The sequence below is a fragment of the Carassius gibelio genome, chromosome B6, assembly GCF_023724105.1.
Source record: "Carassius gibelio isolate Cgi1373 ecotype wild population from Czech Republic chromosome B6, carGib1.2-hapl.c, whole genome shotgun sequence".
Lineage (NCBI taxonomy): Eukaryota > Metazoa > Chordata > Actinopteri > Cypriniformes > Cyprinidae > Carassius > Carassius gibelio.
Window position 1 is genome coordinate 22,186,295 of NC_068401.1, and position 15,776 is coordinate 22,202,070.

The following is a 15,776-nucleotide window of genomic DNA, read 5'->3' on the forward strand; positions in this document are numbered from 1 at the left end:
TAATGTTTTTTTTTCCCCTCTCTACGTGATGAAAAATACATTTGAATTATGCAAGTCAGTCTGGTTTTAATTGTCTGTCTCTCTCAGGTCTTCCTCGCTCTCGTAGTCAGACGTGTCTCCCAGAGCTGTTGCGGTTCCTTGGTCAAAATGTTCATGCTAGGAAAAATAAAAATGTAGACATCTTGTGGCAGGCTGCAGAGGTAACAGTTCTTCTACTATTAAATTATATTCAAATAATTTTTCAAACTAATTTGGCATTGCTTTCATTTAAAACTATTCTCATTAAAAAAATAGAATAATAAATAAATAACCCATAGTTTTCATGTCCAAAATAGAGTAAAATCCATGTTTGAGTGCCAAAATATCTCATATGTACTGACGCTGAAATATTGAAGTACTGAAATATTAAATGTTAACGTTGTGAGGTGTTCTTTTTTAATCCATTTTAATCACAGCCGTTCTCTTTATCACTAAATTATTGTATAGTTATACATAGAAAAGAAAAGAAACTGAAAGCTTATGTAAAACCCTGAAAAAATAAATTTTCGTTACTGATAATCCAATAGAAGTCAAATATAATTAGTTTTCATGTACTTTTCTGTAGTTTTATGCACATAAAGTAGGCATAATGCTTGTTTAGGTACATTTGGCGGATCACATTCAGTCATTTTGCATGTGTAGTTATAATTAAGCTACATTTGGGTTTTTGTGGAGTCGAGCTACAGTGTCTAAGAATACACATTGCACGTCACCTCTCTTTCGAGATAAGCACACAACATTGAGGCCAGTTGTTATCTGATAATTATGATTTCAGATATTTTATATTTATATTTTTGAAACACATTTAAATAGTAAATATACTAAGTGTAAACGCTGTTGCCAAGTTCCCGCATGATCGGACTACATGCCTTGGGTTGAAGTGACCCAACTAACATAATCTTTAACCCCTAGAGTGAATATTTTACCAGGGGAGCCCTGATAAAAATGTGTATTTTACCCCTGGAATGGGATTGTGCTAGTTTGATTAGCAATTGGGTGGGTTTTGTTGTCAAAACCTGGCAACCCTGAGTATAAACCGAATCAAAACAAAAGTGCACACAACAACCGTGGAAAAACAGGGGTGCTCCACAAAAAAATATATCATGAAAATAGAAAAAAAGCACACCTGGGCTCCAAAGATGAAAAAATAATAATAATTTATAATGGCTATCACACATATGAAGTTTCGAGCATGCAAGATCTTCATCAGAAATATTCTAAGTGTAAAATAATTCAGTGGTATTCAACCAGATGGGGCCTCACAAAACTCCTAAGGTGCCCTCAAAAGGAGACTTCAATTGTTTAATAAAAAAAAAAAGTTAATTCAAATTCTGCAATCATAAAATATAAGGATACAAACTGATATAATGTTTCTGTGTTTCTTCCCCAATAACATTTTTATTATTAAATAATATACAGAATAAGAATCTTAGATGCTCTGGGAACACAAAATAATTTATTTTTTAATTAAATATATCAACACGACCAGTTTCTGCTAATAAAAAGCTTGAAAAGCTGTATTATCATAATTACAATAGAAATACCTGTCTTAGCTCTTATTGAAAATTGTGTTGGATCATGAAGAAGCCTTCAAGTCAAAAGGATTGATAACCACCAGGAACATTGCTGCACTCTTAATAACATGAACATGTGAAGTCAAAAAGTTTATATATATATATATATATATATTTGTATGAAGAGTTTTGTTCCAAAACACGATTTTTAAGAGTTTCCGCCAAAATCAGTATTGTTTCTGGTCTTTCTTGAAAAGTCAAAACAGTTAAATTTAATGCAAGATGCGACATTAGGTCATGTTTTCTCCCTTTTTGTCCAAACCACGACAAATGCCAGTCTCCATTTTCTGCAGAAACCAATCACAGCGCACAATTTCATGCACTGTAAACAGTAAGAACCAATTGCAGAGCACCATTCCATGCACTCTAGACTGTAATGGCCGCACTTTGAATACACTCTGCATCTTAGTTTTACTGATCTACTTTGTACTTTTTTATCAACAAACAAGGGCTGCACGATAAATCACATGTGATTGTCATCCGCATCTCATCAGTAAAGCCGGCTCTGTTATTAATAGTGTCAGTAAATCTCCATCACCTGCTTTTAGATGGAGCGACATTTAATAAACAGAGCCTTAGATCACTGACAAGCTGCGCTATATCGCATTCATTAGATGAATCCACTGATCTACAATATAGAACTGGATTGCTCATGACGTCATTAAAGTGAAGCAGCCGCGCTGCCATATTGGTAATCCCTAGTATGCGTAAATGTTCTATTGAATTAATATTTTAATTGATGATTTTATTGAGAAAACATCACCTAACAAGTCAGCGTTTATAAATATGAAGTATCTCTGTGCATTATTACACTGCAAACACCCTAGGCATGTAAACGGTTATTTTTTAAATGTCGAGAATTTCCCCTACTTATTAAAAAGCTACGTTCATTACAGTAGTGAGCATCACGAACATGATAAACATCAGACGGACACAACATCAACACATATATCAAACGTCAAAGTGTTCGTTCTGAAATCTGAATTTTTTCAGAGAAATAACTGACTATATACAGTACGGATTTAAAGACATAAAGCTTTGTTTCCCAGATAGTAAGCTTTTAATTTCATTATAGAGCAATATTAACATTGTATTACAATGTATTATTCATTGTAATATATTAAAAATACATTTCTGATACTAATATGTTCATGTTTAAGAATTCCTGAATAATTATGTTCATGAAAAAATAAAGTATATTTTGTGTTGGATCGTTACCTGTACCATCTGTGCGCAGCAGACACACCCACCTAAACGATTTAAATACAATCGCTTATCCTTCCCCAAAAGACCATAAACACTGCGGATAACATCTGAAGTAAACATTAATTTATTACACATAACATAAAAAAACGAGTCCCGTTTGACTGATTTGCTTCAAAACGAGTTTTGATATTGCAAAGATATTGCATACCTTGTCAGTGTTAGTGTTTTTATTAATGCTATTTATGTTTTTGTTAATACAGCAGCTAGGGCTGGGCGATATGGCCTAAAAATAAAATCTCTGATTTTCTTTTTTTTTAATTCGATTTCCGATTTTCTTTTTTTTTATAATTTTTTTTCCCCCTACTTAAGGAAAACAACAACTACAAACAGCAGACAACTTAAAGCAAATTTTGCTTTTATTTAATCAAAAGTAGGGCTGCTCTGATCACGATCGGCCGATCGTTAATGCGCATCTCGTCAGTAAAAGCCGGTTTTCTAATCTGCGGTAAATTCCCTCAGGTGCGTGATTTCACATACAGCAGCTGTTACTGTTCACATAGAGCCGTTTGTTAACTGAGAAGATGCGCAAATGAACGCTGAAAATGAAGTGGATTTGCGCATCTTCTCAGTTAACAATGGCTCCTTGTAGTAACAGCTGCTTGATGTGAAATCACGCACCTGAGGGAATTTACCGCTGATTAGAAAAACGGCTTTTACTGACGAGATGCGCATTAACGATCGGACGATCGTGATCGGAGCAGCCCTAATCAAAAGCAAGACAAATGTAACCCCCATTTTCATATTCGGCTGGTGCTGCTGCTTTTGACTGCGATGGGCTTTAGGCAGCGTGGGGTCTCTTGCTCCACATCTGTCGCAGCTACCCCATACCAGTTCTAAACAACACATGATTTTATTCCTTTCTTGGGAACAAACTTCCAACTCTCACCGGTAGCCATGTTGTCGCTTGCTGTTTCGTGTGTGCTATGATGTTGTTGTTGTCACTTGCCATACTGCCATGTGAAGCTAACGCTACGGAAGCTCCGGGGAGCCAAAAAAGCCATTACACAAAAACTCGATTAACTTATTTTTTAAATAGCCTGTAACAAAAAATTTGAATTAATTCATTCAATCGATTTTTCGCCCAGGCCTAACAGCAGCACATAGCACTAGTAAACTAAATGAATGTAACATGGCAAAGATGAATGGACTTTTGGAAGTTAAATGTAAGGTAAATGTAATTTTGGAATTTTTGTGGTCTAATTTGATGTTGTTCATGTTCTTGTTCTTGTTCATGATTAAATTATTTTTTTATTGCTGTAATTAATTTATAGCGTTAACAAGGTGACCCGCTGAATTCATTTTGGAAGCGATGACTGATTAATGTATTTTTAGTCCAGTGCCTGTATATACAGTTAGGTGCCCAACCAAAATGCCTAATACCGCCATGTGTACCACCGCCGCAGCGTTAACTGCAAGTCAGTAGCGTGTTAAAGTCGTTCATGAAACTACGGCCAGGTTGCGCAAAGGGGCAGTTTGCAAACTGACAGGAATTCTATTTTGTTTTGTAAATGGAAATCAAATAACGAAATGAAATAAAAATAACATTATAATAGAACATAATATTGGCGTCAAAAATGCATGCTATTTTATTAAAGGGGTCATATGATTCTTCTTTAAAGATTATTATTTTGTGTATTTAGTGTAACAGAATATGTTGGCATGCTTTAATGTTCAAAAAATCCATTATTTTTCAAATACTGTACATTATTGTAGGTCCTCTATGCCCCGTCTCTCTCAAATGTGTCGTTTTCTACAAAGTCCCTCCTTCTAAAAAGTGCAGTCTGCTCTGATTGGCCAACTGGCCCAGTGCATTGTGATTGGCTGAACACCACTCCTTGGAAATGAAATGCCATTATCGTGAGCTTCATCTTTCAAAATAAATGTAAACACAGTTAATAATGTCCTAAGTTTTACCATCAGTTCAAGCCCGAAAAGGGAACCGAGTGGTGTGACAGACACTGATAAAGCTTTGTTTGCAGTATACAAGCCACTGACGGTTAAGACAGCTGACTCCATTGTGTGACCCTCTCTCTCTCTCTCTCTCACGCGCACGCACACACACCCGCATACACACACACTTTTGTTTTTGTGAAAAGTGGGGACATCCCATAGGCGTAATGGTTTTTATACTGTACAAATTGTATATTCTATGGCCCTACACCAACCCTACACCTAATCCTAACAGTTTAAGGGGGGTGTGGCAGAGTCTTAAAAGAATAAAGAATATCTCTTTAGATTTGAGACTTTAGTCTTTGCAACTTTACAGGTCTTCTTTATGCACAAAGAGCTTGTAACACTACAAAGAGAAAATAAAAATTGTAATTGCATCATATGACCCCTTTAAAGGAATTTTAAAATATAAATTTAAAAAAATGTACTTGTGACAAATATAGGCCTAATACAGTATGTGAGAATATTGACATTTTGCATATAGATCCATGTATGTAGCCTAGCTCACTAAAATAGGCTTACCACCTTTAATGCGCCAATGAAAAGTAAACCACCATTTCTTTAGGATAATATAACAATGTTAAAAGTTAAATGTTTAAAAAAATATGGTGTAATACTGTGCAGCTTAGAGAAAATATAAGCACAGGCTCATTTGGCTTGACATTTATCCTGCTTGAATTCATTCTAAGAAACGCACATAACTTAGGCCTATTCAATTTTCATCTGTGAATATAAAATATTTTAACTACAGTGTTTTTCTTTCATTTTCCCCAACTGCAGCTGTCAAATGTAACACATCAGCAAGGCCAATCTCACAGCTATTTGCAAAAATGTGCTATGATGCATTTGTTTGATAACTTGTGGTTAAAGCGCCAAAATCTGCAAATGCACTTTGCAGACGCAGTGGCGTTTGCGGCAGTAGAAAGCAAACTTTAGTTGGCCACCTACTGTAAGTATTGATTATGATATAATATAATTAGTATTGACCAAGTTCAGAAGCTGTCATATTTGAATCAACTTACTATGTTGTGTATTTTCATCAGTTTCAATATAAAAAATAACTTCCATATTGATTCAATGGATTTATTGCATTTTGAAAAAAAGACCCTGATTTAAATTTTTAATGTTATTATAACCTAAAGATTCTATGCCAGAAAATAGTGGTTTTCATCTTGCCACTTTCATGGTAAAGAAAAAACATTTATACTCAAATTAATCAAAATGAATTTATTGTGAATTGAAATCAAACTCTTCATATATATACTCCAGCACAGTGCAAACAGAGTTTGCATCTGAAGTCCTTTAAGTGGTTCTAGTGCCTTTTCAAAAGATACTTAAATGCTGAACTGGAATAAGTGTGAATATGCTGTAACACAATATTTGTGCCCCTTAACTCAGATTTGTCGGCGACTAAATGGAGTACGTTTTACCAGCTGTAAAAGTGCCAAGGACCGCACTGCTATGTCAGTGACTTTGGAGCAGTGTCTGATCCTGCAGCACGAGCATGGCATGGCCCCGCAGGTCTTCACCCAGGCCCTGGACTGCATGCGCAGGTGAGACTCCTGAAAAACTGCCTGCACTTCAATTTATAACCATCGCACGCTTTGGGGATGTGCCTCTCTTCTTTTTCTCTTTTCTTCCTTTCTCTCTGAATGATCCCCTCCAATGCATCATACCTCATTGCTTGTGGCTTCTTGGTGTTTTCACTTTTCTGTCTTTATTGCTCTGTGGCATATGTGTCCTAATATGTTCATTACTTTTATATTTACTCACTCGTTTAGGGTGTTTGTTCATTCCCACTCCACACTTCCATATTCCATCCCTTCTCTCCACACTCTACGAGAGGTGTAAACACAAATAATAAAGAATAAATCGCCCCTGTAGAGTGTGAGGAACCTGCTGAAACGTTAAATCTGCAGATTTGTTTGGCTGTGTGCTTGCCAGATGTTTTGTGCTTATAAATAAGGGTATATGAAATTGTTTTGTCACACAATTTACTCCTCTTGACTCCTTTGCAATCTAAGGACAGATCTATACAAACATATGTAGTTCAATTTGTACAGAAAACTGTTCATCTGTCCTATTGAAGCTGATGAAAGAGACAAGATGAGTGCAGGAAGGTTTTGTTGCCGTTTTATAGTCTCAGTAAATATGCAGTGGTAACACTTTACGTTTGTTGATGAATTGGCAGTCATAAACTAGCAATGCACAGTTTACAGCATATATTCTTCTAGATAATGTTAACTTGTATATACATCGCTGTTTGGTTATAAGATTTACATTTTCAGAAACATTCAGTTGATTTAAAGTTGACAGTAAAGACATTTTTAATGTAAAAGGTTACATGGTTTCCACAAAAATATCAGTCAGCACAACTCTTTTTAACACTGTAATAATAAGAAATCACCAAATCAAAATATTTGAATGATTTCTAAATATAGATAATTTCTAATATGGATAATTTGACTAAAGACTGCTGTAAATTTAAACTTTGTCATCACAGCAGTACATTTCATTTTACAATTTATTTATTTAAAATAAAATGTATTTATATAAAATTTCACAATATTACTCTTTTATCTATGTTTGTTCACTCAAATGCAGCCAGGGTGAGAATAAAATATTTTAAAAATACAATAAAAAGTGTTACTGACCCCAAACTTTGGAATGGTAGTCTATTCTAATACATTTTGATTTGTATAAATTTTATAAAGTATATAAACAAAGTAAATAATATTTAATTTATTAATTAAAAACCAAAAAATAACCCTCTTCTTAATTTACCTAAAGAAGGTAAGAATAAATGCTGTAAAAATGTTCTTCATTATTAGTTTTATAATTAATCTAATTCATTAACCACAGTTAATATATTTGATGTTTAGGTAAAGTTCTACCCACAATGCACTGTGCTGTTGTCCCCTGTGTGTATGAGGCTGAGTGACTTGAAATGTATAATCTCAAAGAAAGCCAGCAGTCTATCTGTACCTAAAAATATACTCTCCTTCACAAGCCTGGATACAAAACAGATGGACGGAGAGACGCTGTACACAAGCCTGTTTTTATGTTAGCAGTTGGTTTGTTATGATAGCTCTGTTGGCCTGTTGCATGCTGGGAGGACATAGCAAGCTTTATTTGCATGGCTGCAGCAGCCCTACATATGCCCCCTTCTGTCCAACATGGAGAACCAATCTCTTTAACTTTCTATACTTCAAACGGCAGAGATGCAGAACATCACTCTTAATTTTCTCTTTCTTTATTCTCTCTCCTTCCCTTCTCTGTGTCTGTATTTCTTTTCCTACTTCACATTGTCTGTTTTATGTCGGATATACTTTTTGTTTGCCTCCCCATCTGATGGATGGATGTGAATCAACACCTTTCCATTGTGTCTTTCCATTTCGTTTTCACTTCACTTTCGTTTTCACAATTCATGTTGGAACCACCCCAATGGTCACGTCACCACATTCTGTGCATGTCGCCCCATTCTGTTTGTCCTCTCTGGCCCTTGCTGCCGCTCCCTCGTCCCCGCCCCTCCGTCCCTGCCCCTCTCTGCAGCATTGGGACCAGGGAGGGGGTAACTCAGAAGAACCTGAGCGGCTTATTGCCCATACGTGACTTCAGGCTGGACCCCAGTCTGCTCTACTCTCTGCCCCTTCTGGCCCTGAGCCCAAACCTGCTCATCGTCTGGGTGTTCCTCAGCATAGCCTACCTGCTGGCCAAACTCCGCTGCAGCTGAGCCTGAGACCCTTTTTCCATTTTTCTTTCTCTCTTTCCCTCACCCTGGCTATTTCAGCACTTCCTTTCTCTGTTTTTCTGTTTCTTCCTCCTCTGGGTGAGGAGCTATTTGCAGACAATGCTGAATTCTTTCTGGTTGATTCAGCTCTTTTCTCTAACAGCCAGTCTAAAGGTCTTGATGTTCATTTCTGCCTTACCCCTCTCTCTCTTTCGCTCTCTCTCTCTCTCTTTCGCTCTCTCTCTCTTTCTCTTTCTCTGTCTCTCTCTTTTTCTCAAGTAATCATGGATGAGAAAAGTTTGTACAATAATTTGTGACATATAACAAATATTCTGATTATTTTAGAGGGTTCATTGAAAAATAGATATTCATATATATTTAAGATTAAACATTGATCTATTTATTCAATACTAAATATTCTTTTAATATTGAAATATTTTATTTGTGTTATTATAACAAACTATTTTTAGGCACATGGATATTTGTGCTAGTGGTCAGTTCAGTATGTATATAATAGGAGTGCATTAGTGCCCTCACACTTTTTCAGCGGCGTTTGTTCCGGAATTTTATTTATTTTATTTTTTCAAACTTTTCACACTTAATTTTTTCCCCATAGGGATTTTCCAAAAAAGTGTTTATTAAAATATTATAAGATATGAAACAAGCCAAGCAACTACAAGGCGTATCACAACATTATGAACTTCTAAATTGGACAAGAGACAAAGGTACAAAACTGTGTGCTCAACCGTTTTAGTGAGGGAAAAGAACTGCAATCCCATGCAGCATTGCAAATTACAATCATGTTAAAAACAACTGAGGAAAAATAGAAACTACTTATTTAAAGTTGATTATTACATCTACAGAAATTACTTAAAGCTGTGGTAGGTAACTTTTGACGCTCTAGCGGTTAATAAACAGAACTGCTTGCGTCTTGCAGAAGAACATCGTAGCCGGATCTACTTCTCTCTGTTTATGTCTATGAAGAATCACAACGGTACTGGGTTACTCCGCCGCGGTGCCCCCGAAGCAATCTAAAATAGTCTGAATATAAACAATTATTATAGGTGCACCCTAGTGATTCAGGACAAGCTAAAAACACGGTTTGGAAAATGGATTCATTGTGTACTCGCTTATTATATACATTTTTCTACATTTTGAACACAAACAAAGTTACGACCGCAGCTCTGATTGGTTATTTCTTACCGGGAGCGGATGACTTTCTGCAAATGGCAATAGGACACTGGGAGGAGCCAGAGGAGCTTGATTTTTTTCACAGATTATCTGTCTCATATTCTACTGTCAGGACATAATGACAGGTTTAACAAATATGTAAAAAATACATTTTTACAAAAGTTACCTACTGCAGCTTTAAGTTGATAGCAAAATATGCTGTAAGTATTTTGACTGCATAGCAAATGTTATATAATTTGCAGTGCTTTATGGGATTGGGCATTCCTCACTAACTGTTTTACCGCAATTTCTTGAAATTTCTGTACATAATAATGCGAAAAATTATATACCATTAGATATCAACTCACTGTCTTTATAGGTTTACAAGTCATCATTACAAATTAATTTCCCTATGGAGAAAATGAACAGATTTTTACTTTCGGAACCTAACTGTTGCACTCTATAATGAGATATTGTTATTCTCTAACAGTATCAAAGAATTTTCCAGTGATTTTTGTGGTTGATTTTGTTGCGTCTTCCATGTGTTTCTATCATAATGCAAAGATAAGGCCTGGCCAAAGTTAATCTCACCTTACATCACACTTGCTTAAAATATGTATTGCACTTTAGGGTATTAAGTGTGTCCATGTCTTCCCATGTTTGGCTGGAAGAACACGTGTTGCTCTTTTACCAAGATTGGTTTGCACTAATGTGGTTGCATCCTTTCCAATGAGCCCATTAAATTCGGCCAAATAAGATTGTTTTTTCAGGGAAATCGAAATATGCACTTGAGTATTTGGTTTAACATCTTTTAAGGATGTTTCCACTGTCAGCTGACAGGAGGTACATGGCAATAGGTTTAATAGGTATTTTGTGTAAAGGAATGTTCCGGTTTCAGCACAAGATCCATTGAGTTGACCACATCTGAGGCATGCAATCATTTATAAGAACATTTCGGCTCTTCTCTCAATTTGTAAAAACAAACCTTATTTACATGAATGCACTAAAGTCTAACATTGATATACACAATTTAGAAAAAAACAACAACAACCATGTACAGCTTCCATTGTATGTGTATTATTGTAAATTTGTGTATTTTCTCAAATTGAGGCATAAATGACAATGACATGCTAAATGTTGTAAGTTAAATCTGTGTGTCAAATCTGGAACAGTCTCTTAAGATGACCGTCTGTTTAGATGACAATAGCATCCACATGTTGCTTTAAGACACTTATGCAGTAATGATAAATAGAATGTATGTTGTTTTACCAAAACGAATCACTTTGTTTCCTAATCATGACATGCAGTCTGCAAATCATCAGATTTCTTCTCTTCTTTGTGTCAATATATATATTTTTTTATATGTAAAAGTTTACCATGAGAGAATTCTACAGAACTCAGAGTTTAATTGTGCTTCCCTTTGTGCCAAATTAGTAATGGCCGCTCTGTGCTTTGTAAAATTTGTCTGGCCACATGCCACGCCAGTACATCTGCTGTTTACAAGTTAGCACTGCTTGAGCTTACATGTTCTAAAGAGCTGCCCATTGCAAGAACTTGATATTTAAAAAATAACATTCACCAGGCTACAGAAAAGTGTGCATTTCATCTGACCTACTAAAAAAAATGAACTGTCCCAAAATATCTCCATTTGAGATGCTGAAGGGGTTCATTTATATAATAATGATGTGGCTCTGTGAGTCGGTTTTTGTTTTGTTTGCTTAAATATATCAGAGATAGCTTTCTTGTTTCATGTTTGTTTTAAATCATGTTGGATAATGTTTCAAGCTGTTTTCTGAGTACGATGTCTTCGACATTTAAGTTGGAGAAAGGTTTTGCTGACTGATTTTGGAGTTTCGTAGGTTTGGCTGAATATCACTGGTAGGTTTTAACAAATAGAATTTAAGGATAGATCTCAGTTTAGTTTTGATCGTTTTAAAGTTTGAGCATTGGTTTTAGGTGGGGTTGCATGATTATAAAATTGTTGTTTATTTGCCATGATAGTGTAATCTCAATTATGAATTTACAAAAAAAGGACTGATTCACACAACATATATGTTTGTGAATGGTTACAATGTTCAACTAAATATATATAGCATTCAAAATAGAATGTTGTACTAGATGATTTTCTTGATTAATCATGGCAGCCATCAAACATATTTAGATGAATTTTGAAGCCATAGTTTTAGAGATGGGTTGTAGGTTTGAAATGGACTACGTCGTTGTTGAATGTTTTGGGAAATAAATGGGTATCTTGGGTTAGGGAATAGTTAGGTGGACTTGTTAGGTTTTCTTGAATAATGAATTTGCTCAGAGCCAGCTCTTTTGTTTTCACTGGGCTTTAATTCTCAGAGAATCCTAATATACGCAGTGTTGTTTTTATTCTTCTTACAACAATTGACTTTTTTTTTTTTTTTGATATTATTTAGCTCAACCTTGTTTTACTAAAGCATGTGAATTGAGCATCATGCTCTTTTAGTCACAAAATAACAAGGTTGAACACATGGACTATTTATTTATTTTTTACATTTAAGTGGTCAGTTAATGCAAAAATTTTGATCATTTACATACCTTTGTTCTTTCTGTAGGAGTATGTAAAAGGAGATGTTTAATAGAGTGTCCAAGCTGCTCTTTTCTGTAACCTTTTTTTTTCACATGATTTTTCATTGAATAATAACTTCAATATCATTCTGTTCATCATATAAGTCATACCACTTTTATATTGCTTTTTTTTCAGAGATTGATAGCCTCTGGTTGTGTTCTGATCCAATTTTTACTGTACGAAGCAGCATGAACACTCTTTAGAATTTTTCCTTTTGTATCCCTTGGAATAAAGTCTGTCATATGGGTTCGAAACAAGCGAGAAGGACATATTGTACTGATGTTTCATTTCTAAATGGTCAGTTTGCCAGACAAAGGCCTACACCTGAGTAAACTGTACAAACCATGCTAACTGAGATCATTTTCATTTGTTACAACTCACTAAAAAAGTTTATATGAATTGCTTTATTGTTCTTATATGAATATTACTAAGATATTTATGTGTAAGCACATTTTTGAAAGAATATATTTATTTGTATAAAACATTACTTGCTGTTGCAAAACAGAATTTTGGAATCCCAATAAGAGGGACGTGTAATAGTTGGCCTGATCAAATGTAATTATTTACCATACCCTAAAACACAACCAATGAAGTCTGCTGATCTTAAAGCTATATTTCCATTTCTGTCAAATTTGCTTCAGAGCATTAACTGCCTGTGTGCTACCTAAAAAAACATTAGCCTTTTCAACTGTATTTAGCCGTGGTTTGTTCATTTATTTGCTTTCTATGTTCACCCATAATTCTCATGCTCACAACACTGCTGAGATGTCTGCTGCCATCTTTTGTGGCTGTGCTAATTTTTGCTTGTGATTTTTCTAAACATGGCTTCATGTTCTGTTTGTTTTCACACACTCAATCCCGCCCCTTTCCCTACCAGTGAGGGCTGCCGCCGTGAGAATACCATGAAGAACATTGGATGTCGCAAGTATGCCTTTAACTGTCTGCAGCTGAAGGCCTTTCCTAAACTTTACAGACCTTCCGATGGCACTTTCGGAAAAGTGGAAACTTGACGAGATGACTCTTGTTTAGCTATAATACAGTAGGATCATTAATTATGATGTGACAAGTCCTACACATTAGAAATTCGAGCCTTCTTCAAGCTAAACTAAAGTAAATCTGCTCAACGCATAGGCTATTTCAATTTGCACCGATAGTTATGGAGCATTTACATTTCAAGTGTGAGTTTGAAGTGAAAATGTTGACTGCATTGATTTGTATTAGTAGCAAAAGACTGCATACCTGATCAGTTCTCTTTCATTAGCTCAATATCACCGCACATATACATACACGTAATGGCTCTCTGTAGTGCACAGTGAAGGGTTTAGTCATTTATACTAGAATCCTGACCCTTTATAATGCATAGTGGAGAGTTTAGACGTTTATGGTGTATTTCACATTGTATTCTTGTGGTTAGTTTAAGCAACACCTTCTGCAGCGTTACAGTAATCAGAGTCATGGTTTAGAGTTGTCACATTACTCTTCTTGCCTTGTTTATTCCTTTCGTGTGTGTACATTGAGGCTCCACCATTTTCAAGTGTCATTTCCTGTTCTACCCATAGACCGGCAGAAGAACTGTTGGGAAACAAACCAGGCCTTTTTTAGGTTAGCATTCATTCATTTTTTTAAACCTCATACATTCAGACTGATCATGCATGGTACATGCTCTCAGTTGCTTTAACTCTGAGGTTGTCCTTTATGAAAACAATGCCCTCTTCGAGTAAAAGCAATGCACTTCTGGCACGTTTCTTCTATGGACCAGCAAAGAAAATGAGGATGTGAGATCAGTGTATCACTGTGTTCAGTTGGCAGCAACGACTCCTAGATGATGCTGATGTTTTATGCTGTATGTTTTAATAAGAGGTACATTCAGAAATGGACTATTGATACATGGAGACAGTACAGTAGAGTGCTAAGCACTTGTAAAATTAACTTTGAAATGTGAATCTGTTACAGTTTTGCAAATTATTTGTTACAAGTTATTTTGTGGTGCATATAAATGTTGTCATTTTCTCATTTTGTTTCAATTATTGTTTGTTTATACACCGTTATTTAAGATAGAGAGATGCTCGCAGATTTTTGGATTGATCTTGATTTGTATTTATTTCTTTTTATGGTAATGACCTTGTATCTTTTATGATGACCTCTTAGATATATTATGTGGGTCTAGAACAGAGTTCTGCTGTATTAAAATCCTGTCATCAATATCTGATGCCATTAAAGAGAATATAAGACCAATGACATCTGTTGTGTGCTTCTTATCATGATAAAGCTTGTTGGTTTCTGTGTCTGCGCATGTTTGGATCCAAAATATGGTTAAATGTCTACTATAATGTAACAACAATTCACTTGTTGGTTTGAAAATATATATACAGATGAGTTTCTGCTGCCCTCTTGTGTTCCATAGAAATCAAATCAGACATAGATTCAACCATTTTATGAAACTTCTATTTCCAAAGAAAGTATGAGTATTGTATTATTTTGCAACTTCATTCAATAACAGAGATGTCACATTAGATGATATAATAGATGATTATGGAAGTGATAAAGTTGCAAATGTTACTGCTGTTATCTGTACAAAATAATCTCAAGAAGAGAGTTGCACACTGTACATCAAAATTTAGGAAACGGTTAGAAGAGCAGAAAAACTGGCATCAACAATATGCTGATACTATCCTGAGGGGAAAAAAAAACATTTCAATGTCAATTTACTAAATGTCACAATTAAAAGACAAGTTTCCTTTAGTAATATGTTGCTTGAAGTCAGATCTTGCTTATTGGATATTGAAAAGAGCAGAGAAAATGTTGTTGGGCTATAAGAAGAGAGGCCATTAAAGACAACGATTTTTCCTCATTGAAAAACTTGCTTTTATCTAACTTAACTTGTAGTTACAAATGTCCTGTATACCTAAAGTGACACCAAAAGCCAGTTTTGTTTTCTCCAGTACAGGTGGGTCCATAATGACAAAAAAATAACTAAATACACTGTCTACAATGGATGGTTTTACAAGTTTTAAATCAAACCCAGTTCATTTAATTTTCAATCCAAGATGAAACCAAAGAGGAAATGAGCTGCTAACAGAGTCTTCAAGGTATAGTATATTGTCATCTTTGGGTAAAACAATGTCCCACCCCCATGAGACCAAATACATATACAGGTCCATCTCAATAAATTAGAATGTTGTGGAAAAGTTCATTTATTTCAGTAATTTAACTCAAATTGTGAAACTTGTGTATTAAATAAAATCAGTGCACTGAGACTGAATTAGTTTAAGCCTTTGGTACTTTTAATTGTGATTATTTTGGCTCACATTTAACAAAAACACACCAATTCTCTATCTCAACCAATTAGAATACTTCATCAGACCAATTTTTAAAAAAAAAAACTTTTTAGTGAGTTGTTGGCCTTCTGGAAAGTATGTTCATTTACTGTACATGTAATCAATACTTG

General features: G+C 35.1%; 1 protein-coding gene across 7 annotated transcripts in view; it reads left to right on the forward strand.

The window, feature by feature from the left end:
- The window catches only part of inpp4ab (inositol polyphosphate-4-phosphatase type I Ab), a 56,634-nt gene extending 42,071 nt beyond the window's left edge, over nt 1–14,563 (forward strand). For 4 of the 7 annotated variants that reach the window (XM_052559082.1, XM_052559083.1, XM_052559085.1 and 1 more), the window contains 3 exons: nt 88–200; nt 6,228–6,382; nt 8,382–13,349. In XM_052559082.1, the coding sequence (XP_052415042.1) occupies nt 88–200; nt 6,228–6,382; nt 8,382–8,562 (449 nt within the window). In that variant the 3' untranslated portion in view covers nt 8,563–13,349. Of the gene's footprint in view, nt 1–87; nt 201–6,227; nt 6,383–8,381 lie in introns of all 7 variants that reach the window. The other 3 variants (XM_052559084.1, XM_052559087.1, XM_052559088.1) reach the window with 1 other exon arrangement.
- The last annotated feature ends 1,213 nt before the right edge of the window (nt 14,564–15,776 follow it).